The sequence below is a fragment of the Bos taurus genome, chromosome 7 (assembly GCF_002263795.3).
Source record: "Bos taurus isolate L1 Dominette 01449 registration number 42190680 breed Hereford chromosome 7, ARS-UCD2.0, whole genome shotgun sequence".
In the NCBI taxonomy this organism is placed as follows: domain Eukaryota; kingdom Metazoa; phylum Chordata; class Mammalia; order Artiodactyla; family Bovidae; genus Bos; species Bos taurus.
Window position 1 is genome coordinate 5,566,795 of NC_037334.1, and position 20,346 is coordinate 5,587,140.

Here is a 20,346-nt window from a genome sequence, read left to right on the forward strand (position 1 = left end):
GGACGTCAGGACCCCGCCCCTGCTGCGCGCCTTAAAGGGGAAGAGAGCTCCAGGCGGATTCAGGCTTTAGGGCCTGCCTCCAAACGGTCTTAAAGACACAAAGTGCCTTGTACCCTTAGCAGCAGCCCCCTAGGAAGAATGACGTCAACCTATAGGCAGGCTCGGGATCCCCCGCCCCCTCATAGACTTGGAGCGCTCTGAACTTGGGTCCGTGCAGTAAAGGTGTCAGAGCTCAGAATCTGCCTTGCCTTAGAAACTGCTCCCCTCCGGGATCAACCCGATTCTCTGTCCCACTCCTATTTGTGTAAGACCCCGATTGTGTCACGAGGCAGACCTGGATAGTTAGGATCTGGGCTGAGACTCCTGAGGTCTGAATCTCAGTTTCCTCTGCTGCAACATGGTTTTACCGTCTTAGTTTTCCACCTCCCAGAGATGTCCTCAGGGTTTGTTGAATACTAAGAGCATGGGCCCTGGAGTCCCCAGACCTGGCTATAAATCCAGCCCGCGCGTGGAGTCGCTGTGTGAGCCTCAGTTTGCCCATATGTAAAATGGAGTCATAACGACCTCAGGATTGTCAGAGGATGGAACTCGCTGAGCACACGCTCTGGAGACAAGGTGGGCGTTTCCCTAGAAATGCTACAAGGGGATTGTTTTTCAATAATCTATTTTTTTCCAATAATCTAATTTTTTCCCAATAATTAATGTGTTTCTAATCACTTTTTGTTGCTGTTCAGTTGCTAAGTCGTGTCCCACTCTTTGCGACCCCATGAACGGCATCACACCAGGCTTCCCTGATCGTTTTTGTGTCGTTATAAAAAATTGTTTTAAGAAAGATGCTCAGATGTCTGTTAACGTGAGCGGTAGGGGGAGGCTCAACATTGTGAAGTAAAATTCAGAGCACAGATTGCGTGTCCTCAATGTGCTCAAGGGACATGAGGCAAAAGTTTAGGAGGGAAAGCTAAGGAAAAGCTCATTCTCCTGGGGGAGGATGAACATTCCAGGGCAGAATGGGAGAAAATCAGGGAGTCTGCATGTCCTCCCTCTGAAAGCTGAACTGAGAAAAACACTGGGGAAATCCCTCTCGGGACTGGCGCCGGAAGCAGCTGGAAGGCTTGTGATGTGCAGAAGCTGCCAACCTCCAGTGGATTGATGGCTTCTGGCAGGCAGGGGGAAACCAGTAAAAGCTCGAATGTCAGCTGGGAAACTTGATACTAAGTTAAGATTTGGAGCAAGTAAACAATCCCAAAGGCACACAGAAATCTGAGGGGAAAAAAAATCTATAGCTTGTATCACAAAACTGTTAATATCCTTAATATATAAAGAGTTATTAGAGATCAATAAGAAAAAGATTAACTCTCCTGAAGAGAAAAGTAGGTAAAAGCTCTGAACAGGCAACTCACTAAAACAAAGAAAAACATAAAAACACACAAACATATAAATGGTCAGTAGAGATATTTTTAGGTGATGCTCGCTAGTGGTAAAGAACCCCCCTCCCACTGCATAAGATGTAAGAGATAAGGGTTCCATCCCTGGGTCGGGAGGATGCCCTGGAGAAGGAAATGGCAACCCACTTGAGGATTCCTGCCTGGAGAATCCCATGGACAGAAGAGGCTGATGGGCTACAGTCCAAAGGGTCACAAAGAGTCAGACACAACTGAGTGACTTAGTATGCATGCACGTAGTCATCAAAGAAATTAAAACAATGCAATCTGTGTGTGTCTATCAGATTGGCAGTCTTTCTTTCATGAAAAGTCCCAGTGTTTGGAAAGGATAATATGCACAAATACTGTTGGTGGGAGTGTTAATAAAAGGCACAGCCTTTCTGGAGAGGAGTAGGGGTCATAATAAGCCTTGAAACGGTACATATGTTTTGACTCAGAAATTCCACAAGTAGACATTTATCCGCTGAGAATGATGATAAATGTGGGCAGAGCTTCAGCGCTGGAATGTCCCCAGAGGAGGCCGTGGGCGTAGTGGCTAGACGTCGGTGCTGGGGCCTGGTTGCCTGGAGCAAGTCCCTCTCTGAGCCTCAGTTTATACATCTGTAAAATGGAAAAGTATCGTAATGATGCCAAAACATTTGGACATATCAAGTGCCTAGCATATAATATATACCTAGGAAATGGAAACTTAGTGAGAAAAGCTTAATACAAACGTAAAAGCACCCAGAAGATACGTACGTGGGCCACCGAGAGAAATAGAGTTCCACAGAGAGGCTCCTAAACACATGAAAAGACTCTCCACCTCATTCCCAATAAGATATGTTCACTAAGAAGATCTGAGAAATCCCAAGTCAGCTGACAGCCTGTGGGGAAATAGTCCACCTCCAGGTGAGGGGGTACCAGGTGGGACCACCTTGATGGAGAGCACTCAGGAAACTGCTACTGAAATGACAAACATATATGCTCTAAACCCTGAGATTTCACCTTGGGGGATTTACCCCCTTACAATGAAAAGTACATGAAAGGTCATTCACAGTGGCATTAGCTATCAGTGCAAAAGACTAGAAGCAAAACCCTATCATCAATTATATTCTGGTTAAATTGATGCTGGGAAAGGTTGAAGGCAGGAGGAGAAGGGGACAACAGAGGACGAGATGGTTGGATATCATCACTGACTCAATGGACATGAGTTTGAGCAAGCTCTGGTAAATGGTGAAGGACAGGGAATCCTGGCATGCTGCAGTCTATGAGGTCGCAAAGAATCAGACACGACTGAGCAACTTAACAACAGTAGGTTAAGAAGCCCATCCACAATCCCTCATCCTAGCTGCAAATCCCCAAATATTCTGACATTTCAGGATAGTTTTAATCATTTAAAAAGTGTCCAATCTTCATTCATCCCAGTGAGTGAGAATATTCATCAGTTTATCTACAGCAATTGACTCTGAGTTCATTAAAAGGCACAGCCTTTCCAGAGAGGAGTAAGGTGAAGGTGTGGGGGTCATAATAAGCCTTGAAATGGTACATATGTTTTGACTCAGATATTTCACTAGTAGACATTTAAATCTGTTGAGAAATGACCCTGAGCTCAGTCACTTCAGTCGTGTCCAACTCTTTGCAGGCTTATGGACTATAGCCTGTCAGGCTCCTCTGTCCATGGGATTTCCCAGGCATGAATACTGGAGTGAGTTGCCATGCCCTCCTCCAGAGGATCTTCCTGACCCAGGGACTGAAACCATATCCTCTGCATTGCAGACAGATTGTTTACCCACTGAGCTACCTGAGAAACCCGATTGACTCTGAGATGCTGTCCCAGATCAGCTGGGATGTGTATTAGCTACTGCCACATAACAAAGGACCCCAAAAGTTAGCCACTGAAAACTACATTTATTATCTCAGAGTTTCTGTGGGTAAAGAATGTGGGAGCCACGTAGCTGGGTGGATTCACAAAGCTCTCAAAACAGTGATACCCAAGGGAGTTGAGGAGCTGTGAGGCACTCCAGAATCCCTACATCCACCCTGGGCTCTGAGCACCCAGATTATAAACATCTTGCCCATTGGTTCGCTTCCAGTTGGACCAGCTGTTTTCTGTCCCATTTCAGGGAATTCCCGCCCTACACGCATTTACTGTTCCAACAAGGAGCTTGCTGTAGGGTCCTATAGTAGGAGGCCAGGCTGCCCCAGCCCTGGGGCAGTTCCTTGCATTGTTTGAGATGAACTCAAAACTCCCATCACCACTATCTTCCCCATCAGTGTTGGGAACCAGTGGCTGCTGGGAGAGGCCCTATAGGGTCCTGACAAGAAGAAATGGGACACAAATTCATACGCATGTCAGAGGAGGCCTCTGTCACTCAGGTACACTCTGTGGCTTCCCATTGCCCTAGTTCACTATGAGCCTGGCCAACCCGGCCAAGTCAGCAGACAAGGTGCATGCTGCTCCATCCAAGAACCCACACTCACAACCCCCTGAAGACCCTCCTGCCTGAGCCCCAGCAATTCACTGGCATGGGCCAAGAACCTCTGAGCGCCTCACCTGCTTCTGCCTGGTCCCATGGCTCCTCTGAGCAGTCATCCAGAATGCAGGATATGTTTCTGGCCCCAAGGGCCTTTTTCAATTCTAAAATAAAACAGAAACCCCTGGGCCCACGTGGATAAACCCCGTAATCCCACGGCTTCCATGAATTTTCCCTGAGAGGCCACAAGAGGGCCAAGGATGGGGGATGTATCTCAACCAGGAACCCTAAAGGAATGGCTCATACGAACCTTTGTCCACACCTGTGCCCATGGCAGGCATTGCTAGCCAATCCTCACACCTTCACTGAGCCTGAATGCGACCTACTCTACCTTCCAGCCCAGCACTTCAAACAGACATCACAAATCAATTCAGGATGGAAACCCCGCCCCCAGCTACCCACCATACCCCACCCACATGACATGTAAAGCCTCTAGGAATAGAAACTTGTTTTCTAAAAACTTTTTTCCACAGAACAGCCTTTTTCCATTTAAAATGTCCCCTATTCTAAGATAACTGGGTTCTTTTCGTTTGGCCATGCACAGAGCAAGGAAACTTCTTACCCTTACTTCCTGGCTCCCAGAAATTTGCTATCTCTGAGTTTCTCCTCTGAGATTCTCTGAGTTTCTTCTCACCCTTACTTCCTGGCTCCCAGAATTTTGCTAACTCTGACTGCTCCGTCTGCATCCCTTCTTACTCTTTTTTTTTTTTTTTCTTAAATACATATATATATATATGCGTTGAATTTTATTTATTTATCTTGGTTTTTGGCTGCACTGGGTCTTTGTTGCTGTGTGGGCTTTTCTCTAGTTGCAGCGGGTGGGGGCTTCTCTCCAACTGCAGAGTAGCTTCTCGTTGCAGTGGCTTCTCTTGTTGCAGAGCACAGGCTCTGGGGGGCTTCAGTAGTTGCAGTGCGTGGGCTTAGTTGCCCTGAGGCATATGGGATCTTAGTTCCCAGACCAGGGATCGAACCTGTGTCCCTGCACTGGCAGACAGATTCTTAACCACTGGACTGCCAGGGAAATCCCCTTTCTTCTTCTTTGTGTCCTTCAAATCCAGGCCCTTTGGGACGCCTCTCCAGTCTATCCACACCATTTCCAGGGTTGTGGTCCCTCCCATGTACCTAGTAACACCCAAGGCCAACAACAGCCTCTGATTTCTGCCTCTTCCTCATGCCTGGGCTGTGTCCCCTTGGTTTCTGCCCCTGCTCAAGTCCATCGTTTGCTCCCAGGACCAGGTCCTCAGCCTCCTCTCTAGCTGCCAGTCTGGCCTCTCTTGCCCTCTGCTCACACACTCTCCATGGCTCTCTATTGCCGGCCACGAAATGTCTAAACTCCTCTGCCTGTCATGCAAGGCCCTGCACATCTTCCCTGACAGGCTCCAGCCTCCTCTCCTTCCGTCTGTGTCAGCGGTGGCTTTCCCTGAATAACCATTACACATTGCTCATTACCCTGTGAGTACACACGTCTCAGCAGTCACAGGCATTGGGTCAAGAAGGAAGCAACAAGGCAGGAGGGAGAAGAGACCATTCAGGAGCCTCTTCCCAGTCCAGGAAATCCTGAGAGGCCTACTCCCAAGTCCAGGTACACTTGGGGCCTCAATGCCAGCTCAGAATAAAACAGGGAGAGGTTATTTGAATGAATAAATGTAAATATGTATCCCAAGTTTTTAAATTTTCCCTCCCTCCTTTCAGCCTAAGAACTCCTACACATCCCTCACAGCCCCACTCCAGTGCCCCCTCCTTCAGGGAACTTCTATCGCTGTCCCTATAGCCTCTCCCACCCCAGATACCTTCTTTCCCAGTCCTGGCCCTGAGTCAAAAGGCTAGTGTTCACAGGAAGTGAGAGGCAATGGGGACTCTAGTAGGGCTCAGTAGACACAGCAAGGAGTCACCAGGCTCCCCTGAGCTGTAGGGGGAGGGGCCCACCTCGATTGATCCTCTGGAGCAGGAACCCCCGGACAACATCCTCGTAAATCCCCTCGATGGTCAGGGCAGGGCTGCCCACAGCAAGGACGTCCCCTTCAAACTTAAGCAGCTCCTGGAACCGAAGCAGGTGAGGGGCTGAGCTAGAGGAGTGGGCTGTGTGTGACATGGGTTCCAGCCCCAGCTTTGTCACTGATTAGTCAGGGAAATTTGGGCCTCAGTCTCCTCATCTTTAAAATGGACTCCTTCCCCATCTTTGTCACTGATTCAGTTCAGTTCAGTTGCTCAGTCGTGTCTGACTCTTTGCCACCCAATGGACTGCAGCACGCCAGACTTCCCTGTCCATCACCAACTCCCAGAGTTTACGCAAACTCATGTCCATTGATTAGCCAGGGAAATTTGGGCCTCAGTCTTGTCATCTTTAAAATGGACTCCTTGGCTCATTATTCCCTTGGCTGTTGTGGGGACTGGTGAAACAAAGCACATCACAGCTCAGTGGGAACAGTATAGGTTTTCCTGCTGGGTCCCCTCACAGCCACTTTCTGCCTGACCCCTGCTGCAGACCGCTTTCCAGTGCCCCTAAGCCGCGTGTAGCCAGGTGCCTGTGACCTCTTCCCTTTTCTACTTCCCACCTTCTTGCTCGCCAAGCTCCAACCACACTCGCCTTTTCACTGTTTTCCAACATACCAGGAACAGAGCTACCTCAGGACCTATGCACATGCAAAAAACACCCTTCCCCCCGAATATGGCTCATGCCTTTAGTTCACTGCTTCTCAAGCATCGTCTTCTCAAAGACAGCCTCCCTAACCTCTCAGAACCCTCCCCACACACACACTCCCTCTCTGCTTCCTCCTTTCTCTGAAGCCTGTATCACCTGCTGATATGTGATACATGGGACCCCACGCCAGCTCTCAAATGGCAGACATCGAGCTTTGTCATGGGAGAAGCAGAAACGTTATGGAAGCCCAGAGGAGCCGTCTGACCCAGCCTCAGGGCTCAGGGAACCAAAGCCTTTAAGCATCAGGGTGGCTCTATGATGCTTGGTTGTTCTGTAGGGCCTGCCCCCCATCAGCTCACCGCTTTGCAGCTCGGCTCCAGCTGGCTCAACACAAAGGGCAAGAAGATGCAGAGCAGCCAGCTGTGGATGAAAGTCCTCCGCGCCGAGCTGCTATCCGACTGGAATTTCTGCATGACACACACAGCAGCTGGTCCCCCAACCACCTGAACAGGCAGGCCCATTGCCATGCCCTCCTCGCAGACCTCACCTTCAGCACGCGCCCCCTGACTTTCTCCAGCTGCTGGGTGGCCTGGTCGCAGTCCAGAGTCGTGGTCAGACACTGGTCGGCCAGCTGTAGGAAGGTGGTCACGGCGTCAGCCATGAGCTGTGGGAGGAGAGGCTGAGATGAGCCTTGGAAATCTATGCTCTCTCTGGGCCCTGCGCCTGATCAGTTGAACCCTTCTCAGTATCCAGCCTGCCCTGAGCACCTACCTCCCCCCAGGTTCCTTCTTGTCCCAAGATACAGTACCCTTGAGCCTTCCTTGGTGGTTCAGTGGCTAGGACTCTGAGCTCCCAATGCAGCAGGCCTGGTTTGATCCCTGATCAGGGAACTAGGTCCCACATTATGCAACTAAGAGTTCGCCTGGCACAACTGAAGATTCCCATGTGCTGCAACTAAGGATCCTGCGTCCACAACTAAGACTGGGAACAGCCAAATAAATATTTAAAAATACAATTTTAAAAAAGAAAAATATAGCACTCTCTTCCTCTCAGGATCTGAGCCTCATCCAGTCAGTGCCAGGAGGCCCAGCATGGGGAGCAGAGAGTTCTCCAGAGTCCAGGCTGCATGACTGAGCCCTCTTGTGCAGTATGCAGACCGAACAACCGGGCCAGGCAGTACTGGGTCTTCTCAATCTGTCTCTCTCACTTACCATGTCCATTAGCAGGTCCCATCCCCTTGGCCTTCAAAACCCCTGGCTCCTCTCCACCAACCTGCTCTGGTTCAGACCTCCTTGCTTCCATTCCTGCCACCAACAGCCACTGCTCCCCATGGCAGGCAGGGCTTTCTAAAAAACTTTGAATTTGCTCGTGCCCCTCTCCTGCTTACAGACTTGCTGTGGTTCCCATTGCCCTTGAAAAGAACCCAGCCCCTGCAGCCCTATTACTTAAGGCCCTGATTCATCTGCCTCCCCACCTCTCTGTCATATCTCTCACATCATTGCCCACTCTTGAAATCTACAACTCAATGTCTCTAAACTGTTTTACTTTCCTGAAGGTGGACAAGCTCTCTCACCTTCCAGGGCTTAACCACATTACATTGTTCATTACGCCCAGGACATACCCTAGTCCCATTCCTCCCATGGCTGCCCCAGCCTGGCAGTCCTCTCCTGCTGGAAACTCTCCCGACCCTGGAGATGAACCAGGTGCCCCCTCAGGGTTCCCATAGCACCTCGGGTGTCCCCATCACAGCCCTGTCCATCAGATGAGGTTACTGCCTGCTCATGAGTTCATGTCTGCGTGACACTGGGAGCCCGGGCAGGGAGGCTCAGGTCTGTCTGGGTCATTGTGGTCTCCTCAGCACACACGTAGCACCTGTTAAGTAGGGGCTGCCATCCTTGCCTTGTCTCCTCCCAGTCTTCCACTAACCCTTACCTGCTGTGCGAGATCCTGGGCCCCAAACACTAGGCTCTGTATTCCAAAGAAGCCAAACAGTGCTGCCAGCTGCCCCAGCTGCCCCCGGCTCCTCTTGGCCTCTCGGTAGCAAATCTGCATCAGCTCTGGGTCCCATGGCATCTCCCCAAATGAGTACACCTGCATTCCAATGACAGTCAGGTGAGAAAAACATCACCAGTGGAAAAGCGGGGCTAAGGGCCTCACAGCCAATTCATTGAAGGGGAAACACAACTTGGAACACATCCCAACTCAGTTGTTACCAAAAAAAAACCAAACAAACCACAATAAAGGTGAGGTATGGTGTGATGGACATAAAATGGTGAAACTTGAAAAAAATGATAATGTGGTGATGGCGTGACTGAGGGGAAATGGGCACACCCAGCCCTTGTCCCACCAGTGCCATCACCTGATGTTCTCTTTGTGCCAGATCCTGGGGCTGCAGAAGTGGAATAATCCAAAGTTGTATTTTCCCTCAAATTGCCCACGCAAAAGTTGGAGGAGACAGAGTTTAGACAAACAACTATAGTAGTGTGTAAATGCTCATATGAGGAGGGAAGCATAAGCAGCTGCAGCTGCAGAAAGGACCAGGGGAAATTTCTGCAGGAGGTGACTATGAAACAGAGATGTGAAAATTAATAAAGGGAGTGTTAGTGTTAGTCACTCAGTCATGTCTGACTCTTTGAGACCCTATGGGCTGTAGCACACCAGGCTCCTCTGTCAATGGGATTCTCCAGGCAAGAATACTGGAAACCTCATTTAAAATGAAGTCATGGGAGTTCCCTGGCAGTCTAGTGGTTAGGATTTGGCGCGTTCACTGCCATGGCCCAGGTTCAGTCCCTGGTCAGGGAACTGAGATCCCACAAGTCGAGTGGCTGGTCCAAATAAATAAATAAAACGAAGCCATTAAACCCTAAAGGGAGAGCTCTCATGCACTGCCACTCCTTGTCCTCTGCCCTCCCCTCCAAACAGGGAAAAGAAAATTACTGCTTTACCACTCCCACAGGAGGAAGATTTTCTCCTTAACCAGTAACAGCCCCAACCAATGAGAAACTACCACCACTCAGCCAATGAGAAAGGGCCACCATCCTGAACTGCTTTCCTTTAAAGTCACCCCTCCCAACTTCCTCCTTTTTCTCTATAAAGTAACATTCCTCCCCTTTGTCAGACTTGCCTATGGTTTTGCCCTAGCTTGCATGTCCCAAATTGCAATATGGAGGCTGTCTCTCTCTCCCTAAAATGTTTTGTTGGTAAAATAACTGGCTGTTTCATTTTAAAGGTCAACAGACAGTGAGTTGAATGTTTCTTGGCATGTAGTACGCTCTCATTTCATAGCAGAAGAACTGAGCTGACCTGCATAGAGCAGAATTCTGTCTTAGGAGATGGGGTGGGCTGTGGCCAAACAAGTGAATGGGAGGAGGAAGAATTTTCAGGTGCGGTGACTCCAGATGAATGTTACTAAATCGCTAATCTTGTTCTCTTACTCCTCCCCGCCCCATCGTGGCCCACCCCGAGTAAAACGCAGCCTAGAAGAAAGTTCGGAGATTTTCAAAAGATGATTTTCAAACAAGAAAGATGCAAGGTTCACGTGACTCTTCCATAAAGTTAAGACACTGCCCATAGGCCCGATGAACCCAGAGCCCCGGGAGCTCACCTCCTTCCGCAGCTGGGTGCTGGAGGAACTCCCACGAAGGAGGCGGAACAGGCGGTCCATGCCCTGGGTTAGGAGGGTCCGCACCGCCGCGAGTTCGGCTTCCACAGTGCTCAGCAGCGTCTGCGTGATCCGGGGCAGCTGTGCATCCACCTTCCCGCGCAGGCACGACTCCAGGGGGCCCTGGACCTCCGCTACGAGTGGAAGACACTGGCCTGGATCTCCTCCAGGTGCTCAGCAAATGGGAGAGGGGAGGGGAGGAGGTGTGCGACTATTTCCTCAACAGGGTGAGGAAGATGGGAGCGCAGACTCTGAGCATCCTCCTCTACCCTATTTTACGAATGAGAAAACTGAGGCTTCAAGTGCGATGAGGATCAGCTCAAAAGTCGCACACTGGGAGGCTGAGTCCGGATTCAAACCCAGTTCTCTTTGTTACTGCGCTGAGTAGGAGCCATCTCCGCCGTTTGACCGGACAACCCCCAACCCGGGTCAGACCCCGCTATTGCCAACGCCTCGGCGCATCTCCCCACCGAGTCAGGGTCTGGAGTCTCACCCTCTGCATCCCTGGCTCCCCCTTCCCGAGGCCCAGTTCTTCCTCTTGACTCGGCCCTTGTCTCGCCCCTAAACCTAACCCTAACCCTCACCCTAAACCTCAAAACCACGTCCATTCTCCCACTTCGGCCCCGCCCTTTCCTTTTCTGGCCCTGCCCTGCTAGGTTTCCGGGTTCCAGATCATTGGCCCCCACCCCTTACACCCAACCAGTTCCCCTTCTTTCTCTAGGGCTCCCAGCCCCGCCCCCACTCAAGCCCCGCCCCTCTGGGCCACGCCCCCGGACCTCACCCTTCAGCCTCGAAGCCACGCGCGCCCGCAGCAGCAGCATCTGATCCACGTCTGGGCGGATTGTCTTCTCCAGGGCCGCGAGCAGCTCTTCCTTTTCTGGCTGGAAGGCGCGGAGCCCCGCGGTGGCCCCAGCCAGGACTGCAGCGTGGACGGCGTCCAGGAGCTGCTCAGACCAGCGAGGGGACCCGACAAAGGCCAGGGGCGCGGTAGACAGCCAAGATGGGGCGGGGATGAGAGGAACGGAGAGACAGAGACAGGCACAGAGAGACGCGCAGAGAAACTGGGCACTCAAGTCCGACTCCTATCCCACTCCTGGCCTCCCGAGAATCCCTACTCCACCTCCTCGACCCTGTGCCTACCTTGGTCCAGGCCCAGGCCCGGGCGCGGCCGGCTCCTCGCAGGCCGGGCAGAGTCTGGGCTCGCAGCGCTGGCAACAGCTCCTGTATCAGTACCGAGGTCAGCACCTGCGGGAGAGGTGGCCATGGGTGCTTCGGTGGGCCGAGAGGGGTCCTGGGGGTCCCGGGTGCGGCCTGATGGGGCACTGACCTCAGCGTCGGAACCTAGGGTCACGTCATCGTTCCCAAATTGGCCATGTTGTTGCCGGTAGAGCCGTATGGCATCTAGGAAGGCACGGGCTGCCGGCGCTTGACTTCGCTGCAGGACTGAGGGGGCGACTCCTAAGTGTCCACCCATCCCTCCCCTGCTCTCCTCAGGCTGCCTGGCTCCCCATCACTTCAGGAGGAAGCCCTCCACCTCCTCGCCAGATTCAAACAGCTAGGTCAACCACTTCCAGACCTTTGCACAAAAAATTGCCCTCCGCAGGAAGCACACCTCCCTAAGACCATCATCAGCCCATAAGCGAGCTTTATGTTTTGTTGTTGTTCAGATGCTGTCATGTCTGATTCTTTGTGACCTCGTGAACTGTAGCACACCAGATTCCTCTGTCCTCCACTATCTCCTGTAGTTGGCTTAAATTCCTGTCGATGCCGATGCCATTTAGGAAAAGACGTCCCCTACAGGCAGTCACTACCCAGGTCCAAGGCAGTCTCCAATTGCCTCTCCAGTTAGGTACGCTTGTTCAGTCAACAACCTGCCCAACTGTACGTGTCAATTCTGTTCCTCTTCTTGACCTGGCTGGTCCCTCATCTTTTTGAGACTCCAGCTTTGACCTCCCCTCCCTGATCCCCAGGCTAAGCTCCCACAGGCCTGTACCCTCATCACAGCCCTGGCCATGCATAATTGCCTGTTTCCCCTCTGTCCTTCCCCACGATCCATTTTATAGATAAGGAAACTGAGGCTTGGAGAGGATTCCACAGCCAGCAGGAGCAGAGCCATCTGACCCTAGATTCTGCACCCCACCACTGCCTGCCCTTTGCCAGGACCCACCTGTGCCTCGAAGCCGGATGCCGCCCTGCAGGGCTAGTCTCCAGGCACGCTGCGCCTCCCCTGTGGCTGCAGAGAAACAGAGGTGCTGGCGGAAGGGATGCTGCAGGAACAGGGGGAAGCTAACAGGCATTTCCAAGAGGGGATCAGGCTCTTCCTGTGTATGGTCTCCTGAAAGCAGACAGAGAAGCTCGCATCTTCATTCATTCATTCCCTTCATTCACCATGAAATCCTTCTCTGTGTGTGAGCTCAATTGCTCAAGTCATGTCCAACTCTTTGGACTACTCCCATGGACTGTAGCCCACCAGGCTCCTCTGTCCGTGGAATTTTCGCAAGAATACTGAAATGCTTAGAAGATCCTTATTCCAGCTCAGTCCCAGGAGGAGGTGTGCCCAGGGCAGATATTAATAATCCACCTCAGCATTCTCCTCAACACAGAGGCCTGGGCAGCCACCAACAACTGTCTGAATTGGCATGTGATCTGAGTCCTGCTTGCTGGAGGGTGCTGGAGTCAGCTAGGCCCAGATTCATACCTGGCCAAACCATTTTCTAGCTCTTTGCACAGATTTCCATCACCCTAAAAAAAACCTCAGTTTTCTTATCTGTAAAATGGACTAAAAAGTGATACCAATGACCTAGAACTATTGGGAGGACAAAAATGAGTGAATTTATTTCAATTAATTAAATTGGCAGTGGTTTAGTTGCTAAATTGTGTCTGACTCTTGTGGCCCCATGGACTGTAGCCCACCAGGTTCCTCTGTGCATGGAATTTTCCAGGCAAGAATACTGGAGTGGGTTGCCATTTCCTTCTCTAGGGGATCTTTGCTACCCAGGGATCAAACCCAGGTCTCCTAGGCTACCTGTGGTCTCTTGCACCGCAGGCAGATTCTTTACCAACGGAGACACCAGGGAATCCCAGATTACTTAAATTGGGATCTTGTAAATCCTTAAGTGTTTTGTTCAGATTTCCAGAATGATATATATAAACTGCAGTAAAATACAATAATGCAAAAAGAAGTGGACATTCCTCATCATGTGGCCCTTTAATCGCAGGCTCCAGAGATGAGAATAACTGTTAACAGTTTGGGAGACATTACTCCAGATTTTAAAATCTGCACAAAGCTGTATGGGATGCATTTTTAACAGGATGGAGTTTTCTGATGTATAACTGGCCTTTGGCTCCTGTGTATGTCTGGGATACATTCAGAGGCTGCACAGATTTCCTTCCTAAGGGTCAGGCCATAGTTTATTTAATCAACCCCAAAGGATGAGTATTTGGGTGGACTCCCATCTTTTCAACATCATCAACATTTCTGCAGACGGTTTCTATTGCTACATCTTTGCATCATTAAGCAGCAGAATAGCTCTGCAGTGAAGCAAAGGGTGGAATTCTAGCTCTATCTCTTACAGTGTGGTAGTCCTCAGCCACAGTGTCCCCTTCTACGAAATGGGGTGATTAGTGATGGGACTGCCTCCTGGGCAGAGTCAATGAGATGACGCAGGCCCTCAGTCAGATGCATGCCAGCCACTTATGTTGCTCCTTACTCTATTCAGAGAGAGGAGGAGGAGGAGTGGGGAAGAAGGGGAGGTGAGGGGAAGGGAGGTTGGAGGGGCAGGAAGAGGAGGAGGATGGAGGAAGGGAGAAAAGGCAGGAAGGAGGGAAGGAGAACCCTCCTGGAAACACTAAACTGAACAGTTAGATTCTTACCCAGTCTGTACAGTTTTCCTGCCCACCACTGTCCATCTCTCCATATGCTTGCTGACACCAGATTTTTATCATTTCTACCCTTTGCTGCTTTGATTCTGGTTTAGTGACCTAACTCCTTCACCCTGACAAGAGTGGGTGTTTCTCTTCCAAGAGACAGAGTGCTCACCAGAGGCAATGCTGCCCCTAAGGACACTTGGCAATTTCTGGAGTTATATTTAGTTGTCACATTTGGGATGCAGAGTGCTATTGGCATCTGGTGGGTGGAGGCCAGGGATACTATTTACCAGTAGTAAATAGTGAATAGGATACTATTTAACTGTGGTGCAGTGGGCAGCCCTCACTGCAGAAAAAAGTGATCTGACTCTATCACCAGTGCAAAAGTTGAGAAGCCAGCTCTTGGGGTCCCCAGGAGCCTTACTTGAGGAGTCTGGGCAGAGAGCATCCAACAGGCAGAGATATTCACGTTGGGAAGTCAGGACTGTGTACCCCGTCAGGGTCGTGGAGCCCAGGGGACGGTCCCCATTTTCATATTCCTGCAAAAGGCATCCAAAGAACTGTCTTGAGACAGATCTAAACGGTGGCTTCTATGTCCCAACGTGGGATCAGGGAAAGATTTGGTGTTAACTGGGGTTAACCCACCTCCCTGCCTCCACCTGTCCCCGCTTTCCCACAGTGGAGCACCCAGTACCCACTGTGTGTTAGGCCAGTCCTATGTGAGGACTCTCTCATTGAATCCTCACAGCCCCACGTGGCATAGACCATCATCATCCCATTTCACAGAGGTGAAAACTGAGTCCCAGGGAGACAAGGATTCCCCAGCTGGGAAGCAGGACGCAAGTGGGATATGCAAAGGCCTCGCATGGTTTCAACCTCACTCTGCTGATGACCACAAGTGAGCCCCTACCCTGGCCTGGGCCTCAGTTTACCCACCTGGCACAGCAGGAGATGGTTGCCCATCCAGGGGCCAAGCACACAGATGACCTTGATTCATATTTGATGACTGAAGAAAGGAGGGGGGCTATGCTAGGAACTGGACCCCAAACCCACACTGGGGAGGGTGGGATGGAGAGGTAGACGGACTGTAAGCCACTCACTCACCTCCCTGTGGCTGAACCACTCCAGGCGGCCATCCCCATGCAGAACACAGAAGCTTGGCTGCCACTGGGGTGGGTGGCCCCACAGCTGGGTCAGGGGCCCTCGGTGCTCACGGACTCGGGGTAGCTTCTGCGGGAGGATGGGCAGGCAGAGGTCAGAAGCATCAGATGGTGCCCCAGTGTCCAAATCCCATGGACAGCTCGTGCTGTGAGCTGGGTGCCCCCAAGTACGAGGGGCTTGGGAGCTGCTGTTGTGCTGTTTTATTCTTTATCACACGTGCTCACAGCATTCACTTCCAAATATGAATCGAGGTGGACACTTTTGTTATCTCCAATTTACTTGCAAGGGAATCCCCCGACTTGAGCTTCAGATGAGACCCCAGCCCTGACCAACATCTTGATTGAGAAACTGAAAGAAGCCCCATCTGGATTCCTGACCCAGCGTAACTGAGATGATGAATGTGTGTGGGGACGTCCCTGGTGGTCCAGTGGTAAAGAATCCGCCTGCCAATGCAGGGGACGTGGGTTTGACCCCTGGTCTGGGAAGATTCCTTGCCATGGCCCAGCTAAGCCTGCGCATGACAACTCTGGGCCCACGTGCTCTGGAGCCCATAAGTTGCAATTACTGAGCCCGCCCACCCTATAGCCCCCACCCTGCAACAGAAAAGCCACTGCAATGAGAAGCCCACGCACTGCAACTGAAGAGTAGCCCCTGCTTGCTTGCTGCAACTACAGAAGCCTGCACATTCAACGAAGACCCAGTACAGCCAAAATTAAATTTAAAGACATATTTTTAAAGATAAATGTGTGTTGTTTGAAGGAGTGATTTTGCAGTGTATTGTTATGCAGCATAGCTGATACGGGTGGGATTGCTAGATCACGGAACAGGTGTTAGTTTAAGTTTATGAGAAATGGCCAGGCCTCTTGTCCACAGGCCCCTCCCTCAGGCAGGATGGGACATTAACTTGTTTCGTTTTCTTTATTGCTCATCTCACTACCTGTCCACCTGAATTGTGTTGTCCACGACTGGGCCCCAAAGTGGTGCCTGGTGCATAGTTGGCACTTGGTAAATATTTGATGACTAAATGACCAGCATTTGTGATGTTTTAATTCTTTGGGAGAGTAGTGGGAACTAAGATGTTTGTTAAAGGATTCTCCATCCCTCTTCCTAGGTCTGACATTTTTCACAGCAACAGAAATGATATACCTAATGCAAATAGATAAAAATAAATATTAAAGAAAATGTTCCAACTGAAGCAAGAGGAAATCCCTCCACGCTGCTTGAACCCCCACATCAGCTGTGCCCTGGCCAGGTGGCTGGGACCAACAGGTGGTGGAAGGTGCAGGTGGGGCCGACACCCAGACTCCGTGGGGCCCCAAGCGGGGCAGGTGACATCCCAGGTGGGAGTGGGCTCTGTGTCCACAGAGCCCCGATCCCAGGGCAGACACAGCTAGGAGATGGGGTGTCCAAGAGGAAATCTCAGAGCCCTGGTTGGGACAGATGACCCAGTGCCATAAGGACTGTGGGCTCTGGGTTCCAATCTCGCCTCTGCCTCTTGCTGCCAGTGTGACCTCAGGCAGGTCACTTCACCTCTCTGTACTTTGGTTTCCTCAATAGTCAAAGACTCATCTTCTGAGGCTGGTGAAGATGGAGTAAGTTGGGCAGGACACATGGAGATCCTGGGCACTGTCGTCCAGCTCAGAAGACATTTGGAGCTGAGACTGGGCGGCTCCAGGCTCTTTCGTTCCATCGACACATTCTTCCTGAGCCCCTACTAGGTACAGGCACCACGGGGTCAGGCGAAATAAGACTTGAACCCTGTTCTTACAGAGCAGACAAGTGGAGGAGGCAGACCTGTGACTCTGGAGCTGCACTGGAGAAGCAGACAGACGGGGGGTTCCAGAGGAGGTGCCCAACTCAGGCAAGGGTGATGGTAATCAAGGAAGGCTTCTTGGAAGAAGTAGCAGCCAAAGTATGGGATGGAATAGGGAGGGTGGCACGTGAAAAGGCCTGGGGGCCCAATGGGCATGCTGTGCCTTTGGGAACCACACTCAGCCAGGTCACACCTTTTCCAACTGCTGGGCTTTTGTATTGGCTGTGTCCTCTCCCAAAATGACCTTCCGATGTGGGCTCCAGAATGCTCTGGCTCTGCCTCATCCTTTACATCTCAGCTCAGAAGGGCCCTCCTACACCCCAGCTTCCCACCCTCAACACGACCTTTCATTTTGTCTTCCTGGCACCTGTCAGGGGTTATCCTGCATCATGATACATTAACTTGATAACTAACTTGTCATTTCTCCCAATTAGACTGTGAGCCCTGGAGGGCAGAGGGAAGTCTCTCTCAGTTACTACTGTGTCCCCAGCATCCCCGGTGGGGCTTCCCAGGTGGCACTAGTGGTAAAGGACCTGCCTGCCAATGCAGGAGACACAAGGGATGTGGGTTTGATCCCTGGGTTGTGAAGATGCCCAAGAGAGCATGGCAGCCCACTCCAGTATTCTTGCCTGGAGAATCCCATGGACAGAGGGGCCTGGTGGGTTACAGTCCATGGGGTCGCAAAGAGTCAAACATGACTGAAGCAACTTAGCACCCCCTGCACCCCCGCATCCAAGCAGGGATGTGGCAGGCCACTGATGCTTAGTGAATGTTTGTTCAAAGGATGAATCTTTTTTTTTCTTATTTGTATCCTTTCTGCCCCCAAACTCCTCTCCCATTCAGGCTGCCCGTAACACTGGGCAGAGTTCCCTGTGCTATACAGCAGGCCCTCGTTGGTTTTCCACTTTAAATAAAGCAGTGTGTTCATCCCAAACTCCTCGACTATCCCTTCGCCCGATCCTTCCCCCTGGCAACCATAAGTTCCTTCTCTAAGTCTATGAGTCTCTTTTCTAAGTTCACTTGTATCATTTCTTTTTAGATTCCACATATAAGGGATGTCATACGATACTTCTCCTTCTCTGACTTACTTTACTCTGCATGACAATCTCTAGCTTCATCCATGTGGCTGCAAATGTCATTACTGCATTCCAAGAATGGATTTTTAACAGTCACCCTAGGTCGTGGCTCCAGCAAGGGCAAAGAGGTGAAGAGGGACCCTCAAACAAACGGCGTCCCCAGCCTTGCCTGCTCTGCGCCCCTCCCCCTTGTGGCACCCACTTTGCTATGCAGCAGTTGGCATCTGGCTGGCTCCTGGGGGCCCAGCTCTCTGGAGATTTGCCGCAGGACCGAGGCCGCCAGCTGTCCGCGGTAGCAAGGCAGGAAGTTTCTCAGCAGGGTGTCCACCTGGCCTGCAGGGATGAGAGGGTGGTGAGGTGGCTGAATTAGGTCCTCTCAGCCTGCCCGAGTGGAGGCCAAACCGGCAGAGAGGCTACTTACGGATTCCCACCCACACCCCAAAGCATCCCCGAAAGACAGGCTCCAAATCCATTCATCCTTAACCCTCCACGACCTGTTTTTATCCACAGGGGGGTTGGTGGGGGGCAGGGGAGTTAAGGGACTCAGGCTTAATTTATAACCAATATACAACAGAACTTAATTGTATAAATCACAAACGTTAATGAGTCTGACACACGTGCACGTCTGTTAAATCATCACAGATAAAGAACAGATCATTGCATCTGAAAATTTCCTTGTGCCCCTTACCTGAGGAGACTATCAAAATCTTTAAAAACCTCACCCAGCACAAGGGGACTTTCTGGGGGTGATGGACGTGTCCTGTAGCCTGATCTAGGAGGTGATCACACTCCTGTTAAAGCTCTTCAAGCTGTTCTAAGATGTGTGCACTTGACTGTGTCTACAGCACATCCATCGAGCAGACTGGAATGTGGATCTAATGGCTGGAGCTTGAGCAGCAGTTCTGGGCCAGGTGGTGACTCAGGCACAGAAGCCACGCGTGGCAGAACCGTGAGATGGGAGGGGTTGGGTTGTCTGTGATCAGCCTGCCTCCACTGTTCCCCTCTGTGTTGTTGCTGTTCACTCAGTCACTCAACTCTTTTGCAACCCTGTGGACTGGAGCCCACCAGGCTCCTCTGTCCATGGGATTTCCCAGGCATTGCCATTTCCTTCTTCAGGGATTCTAACCCTCTATGAGAGAGAGAATAAATATCTCATTTAAGCCACTACAGAAAAAATGTCAAAACTCTGCAGAGTAGCTTATTGAATCCATTCATGTAGTGATAACTTGACCTTGTTTCTTGGTCTCTGTGAGCCCCCCCCGCATCCCCAGTGCGCATGACACAGTGAGTGCTCAGCTGTAGGTACGGAGTGGGAAGGACACTGGCCCTTCTTTGTCTCAAAAGAAGATCTGTGACTCAGTCCCTGAGGTCCACACGGAGGGGCCTATCAGTCCCTGCCCGCCTGAGAGATCATTCCACATCTGGCCAGGTTCTGGGCACCTTCCTCCTGGCCCCATGCCCGCACCGCCCCCACCCCCGCCCCCACCACCAACTGAACCCATGCCCCAAGTAGGATTACCACATTTACCCAAATAAAAGTACATGACACCAATTAAATTTGAATTTCAGGTAACTAAGGAATACTTTTTTCCAGCACAAATATGCCCTCATGCAAAATTTGAGACACACTGATACTAAAATAAGTATTCATTGCTTTTCTAGAATTCACATTAACAGGACATCCTGTGTAGCTGACAACCCAGCCCTAAATCCAACCTGCCAACATTGGGCTCCTTCCCACCTCACTCACCTTTCAGGTACTGCTGCTGCTGTTTGTCCAGGGGGCTCGAGGGGCGCCCGCCCATCCTGCTGCCGTCTCCTGGGCTCCGCTGAGTGAAGTAAACACCCCTCTGTTCCCCACAACGCCCCAGGTTCCTCAGCTCAGGGGCCACCCTGGGAGCAAGGTGACCTGCGGGGCCGAGTGCTGCAAGGCTAGCCACCTGGGATCCAAAGCCAGAGCACAGTCCTAGAGTGTGTGCGAGGGATACCTGCTCCCCACTCTGCCCTGCCCCCTGCCCCGCCCGCCTCACCCTGCACCTGTGTCCTCCCACTTCCCCTGGGCCAAGTTCCCCAGAACCGGTGGTTTCTGTAGGGGCTGCCCCAGGGTGCGGGTGGAGAAAAAAGACCTAGCTGGCCTTGGAGGGTGGATGAAGGGCAGACATCTGGCAGCAC

The 20,346-nt window shown here is 51.4% G+C and overlaps 1 protein-coding gene across 1 annotated transcript; it reads right to left on the reverse strand.

The window, feature by feature from the left end:
• Positions 1-74: 74 nt before the first annotated feature.
• On the reverse strand, positions 75-20,174 carry NIBAN3 (niban apoptosis regulator 3). The gene is given in 16 exon segments (XM_024994799.2): positions 75-1,150; positions 1,153-1,231; positions 3,978-4,059; positions 5,882-5,993; positions 6,956-7,063; positions 7,144-7,260; positions 8,529-8,687; positions 10,201-10,391; positions 11,039-11,201; positions 11,398-11,502; positions 11,585-11,700; positions 12,425-12,592; positions 14,549-14,663; positions 15,229-15,354; positions 18,377-18,507; positions 19,925-20,174. Coding segments are annotated over 16 exon segments (1,959 nt in total). The 5' UTR covers positions 19,980-20,174; the 3' UTR covers positions 75-1,018.
• Between the last annotated feature and the right edge of the window lie 172 nt (positions 20,175-20,346).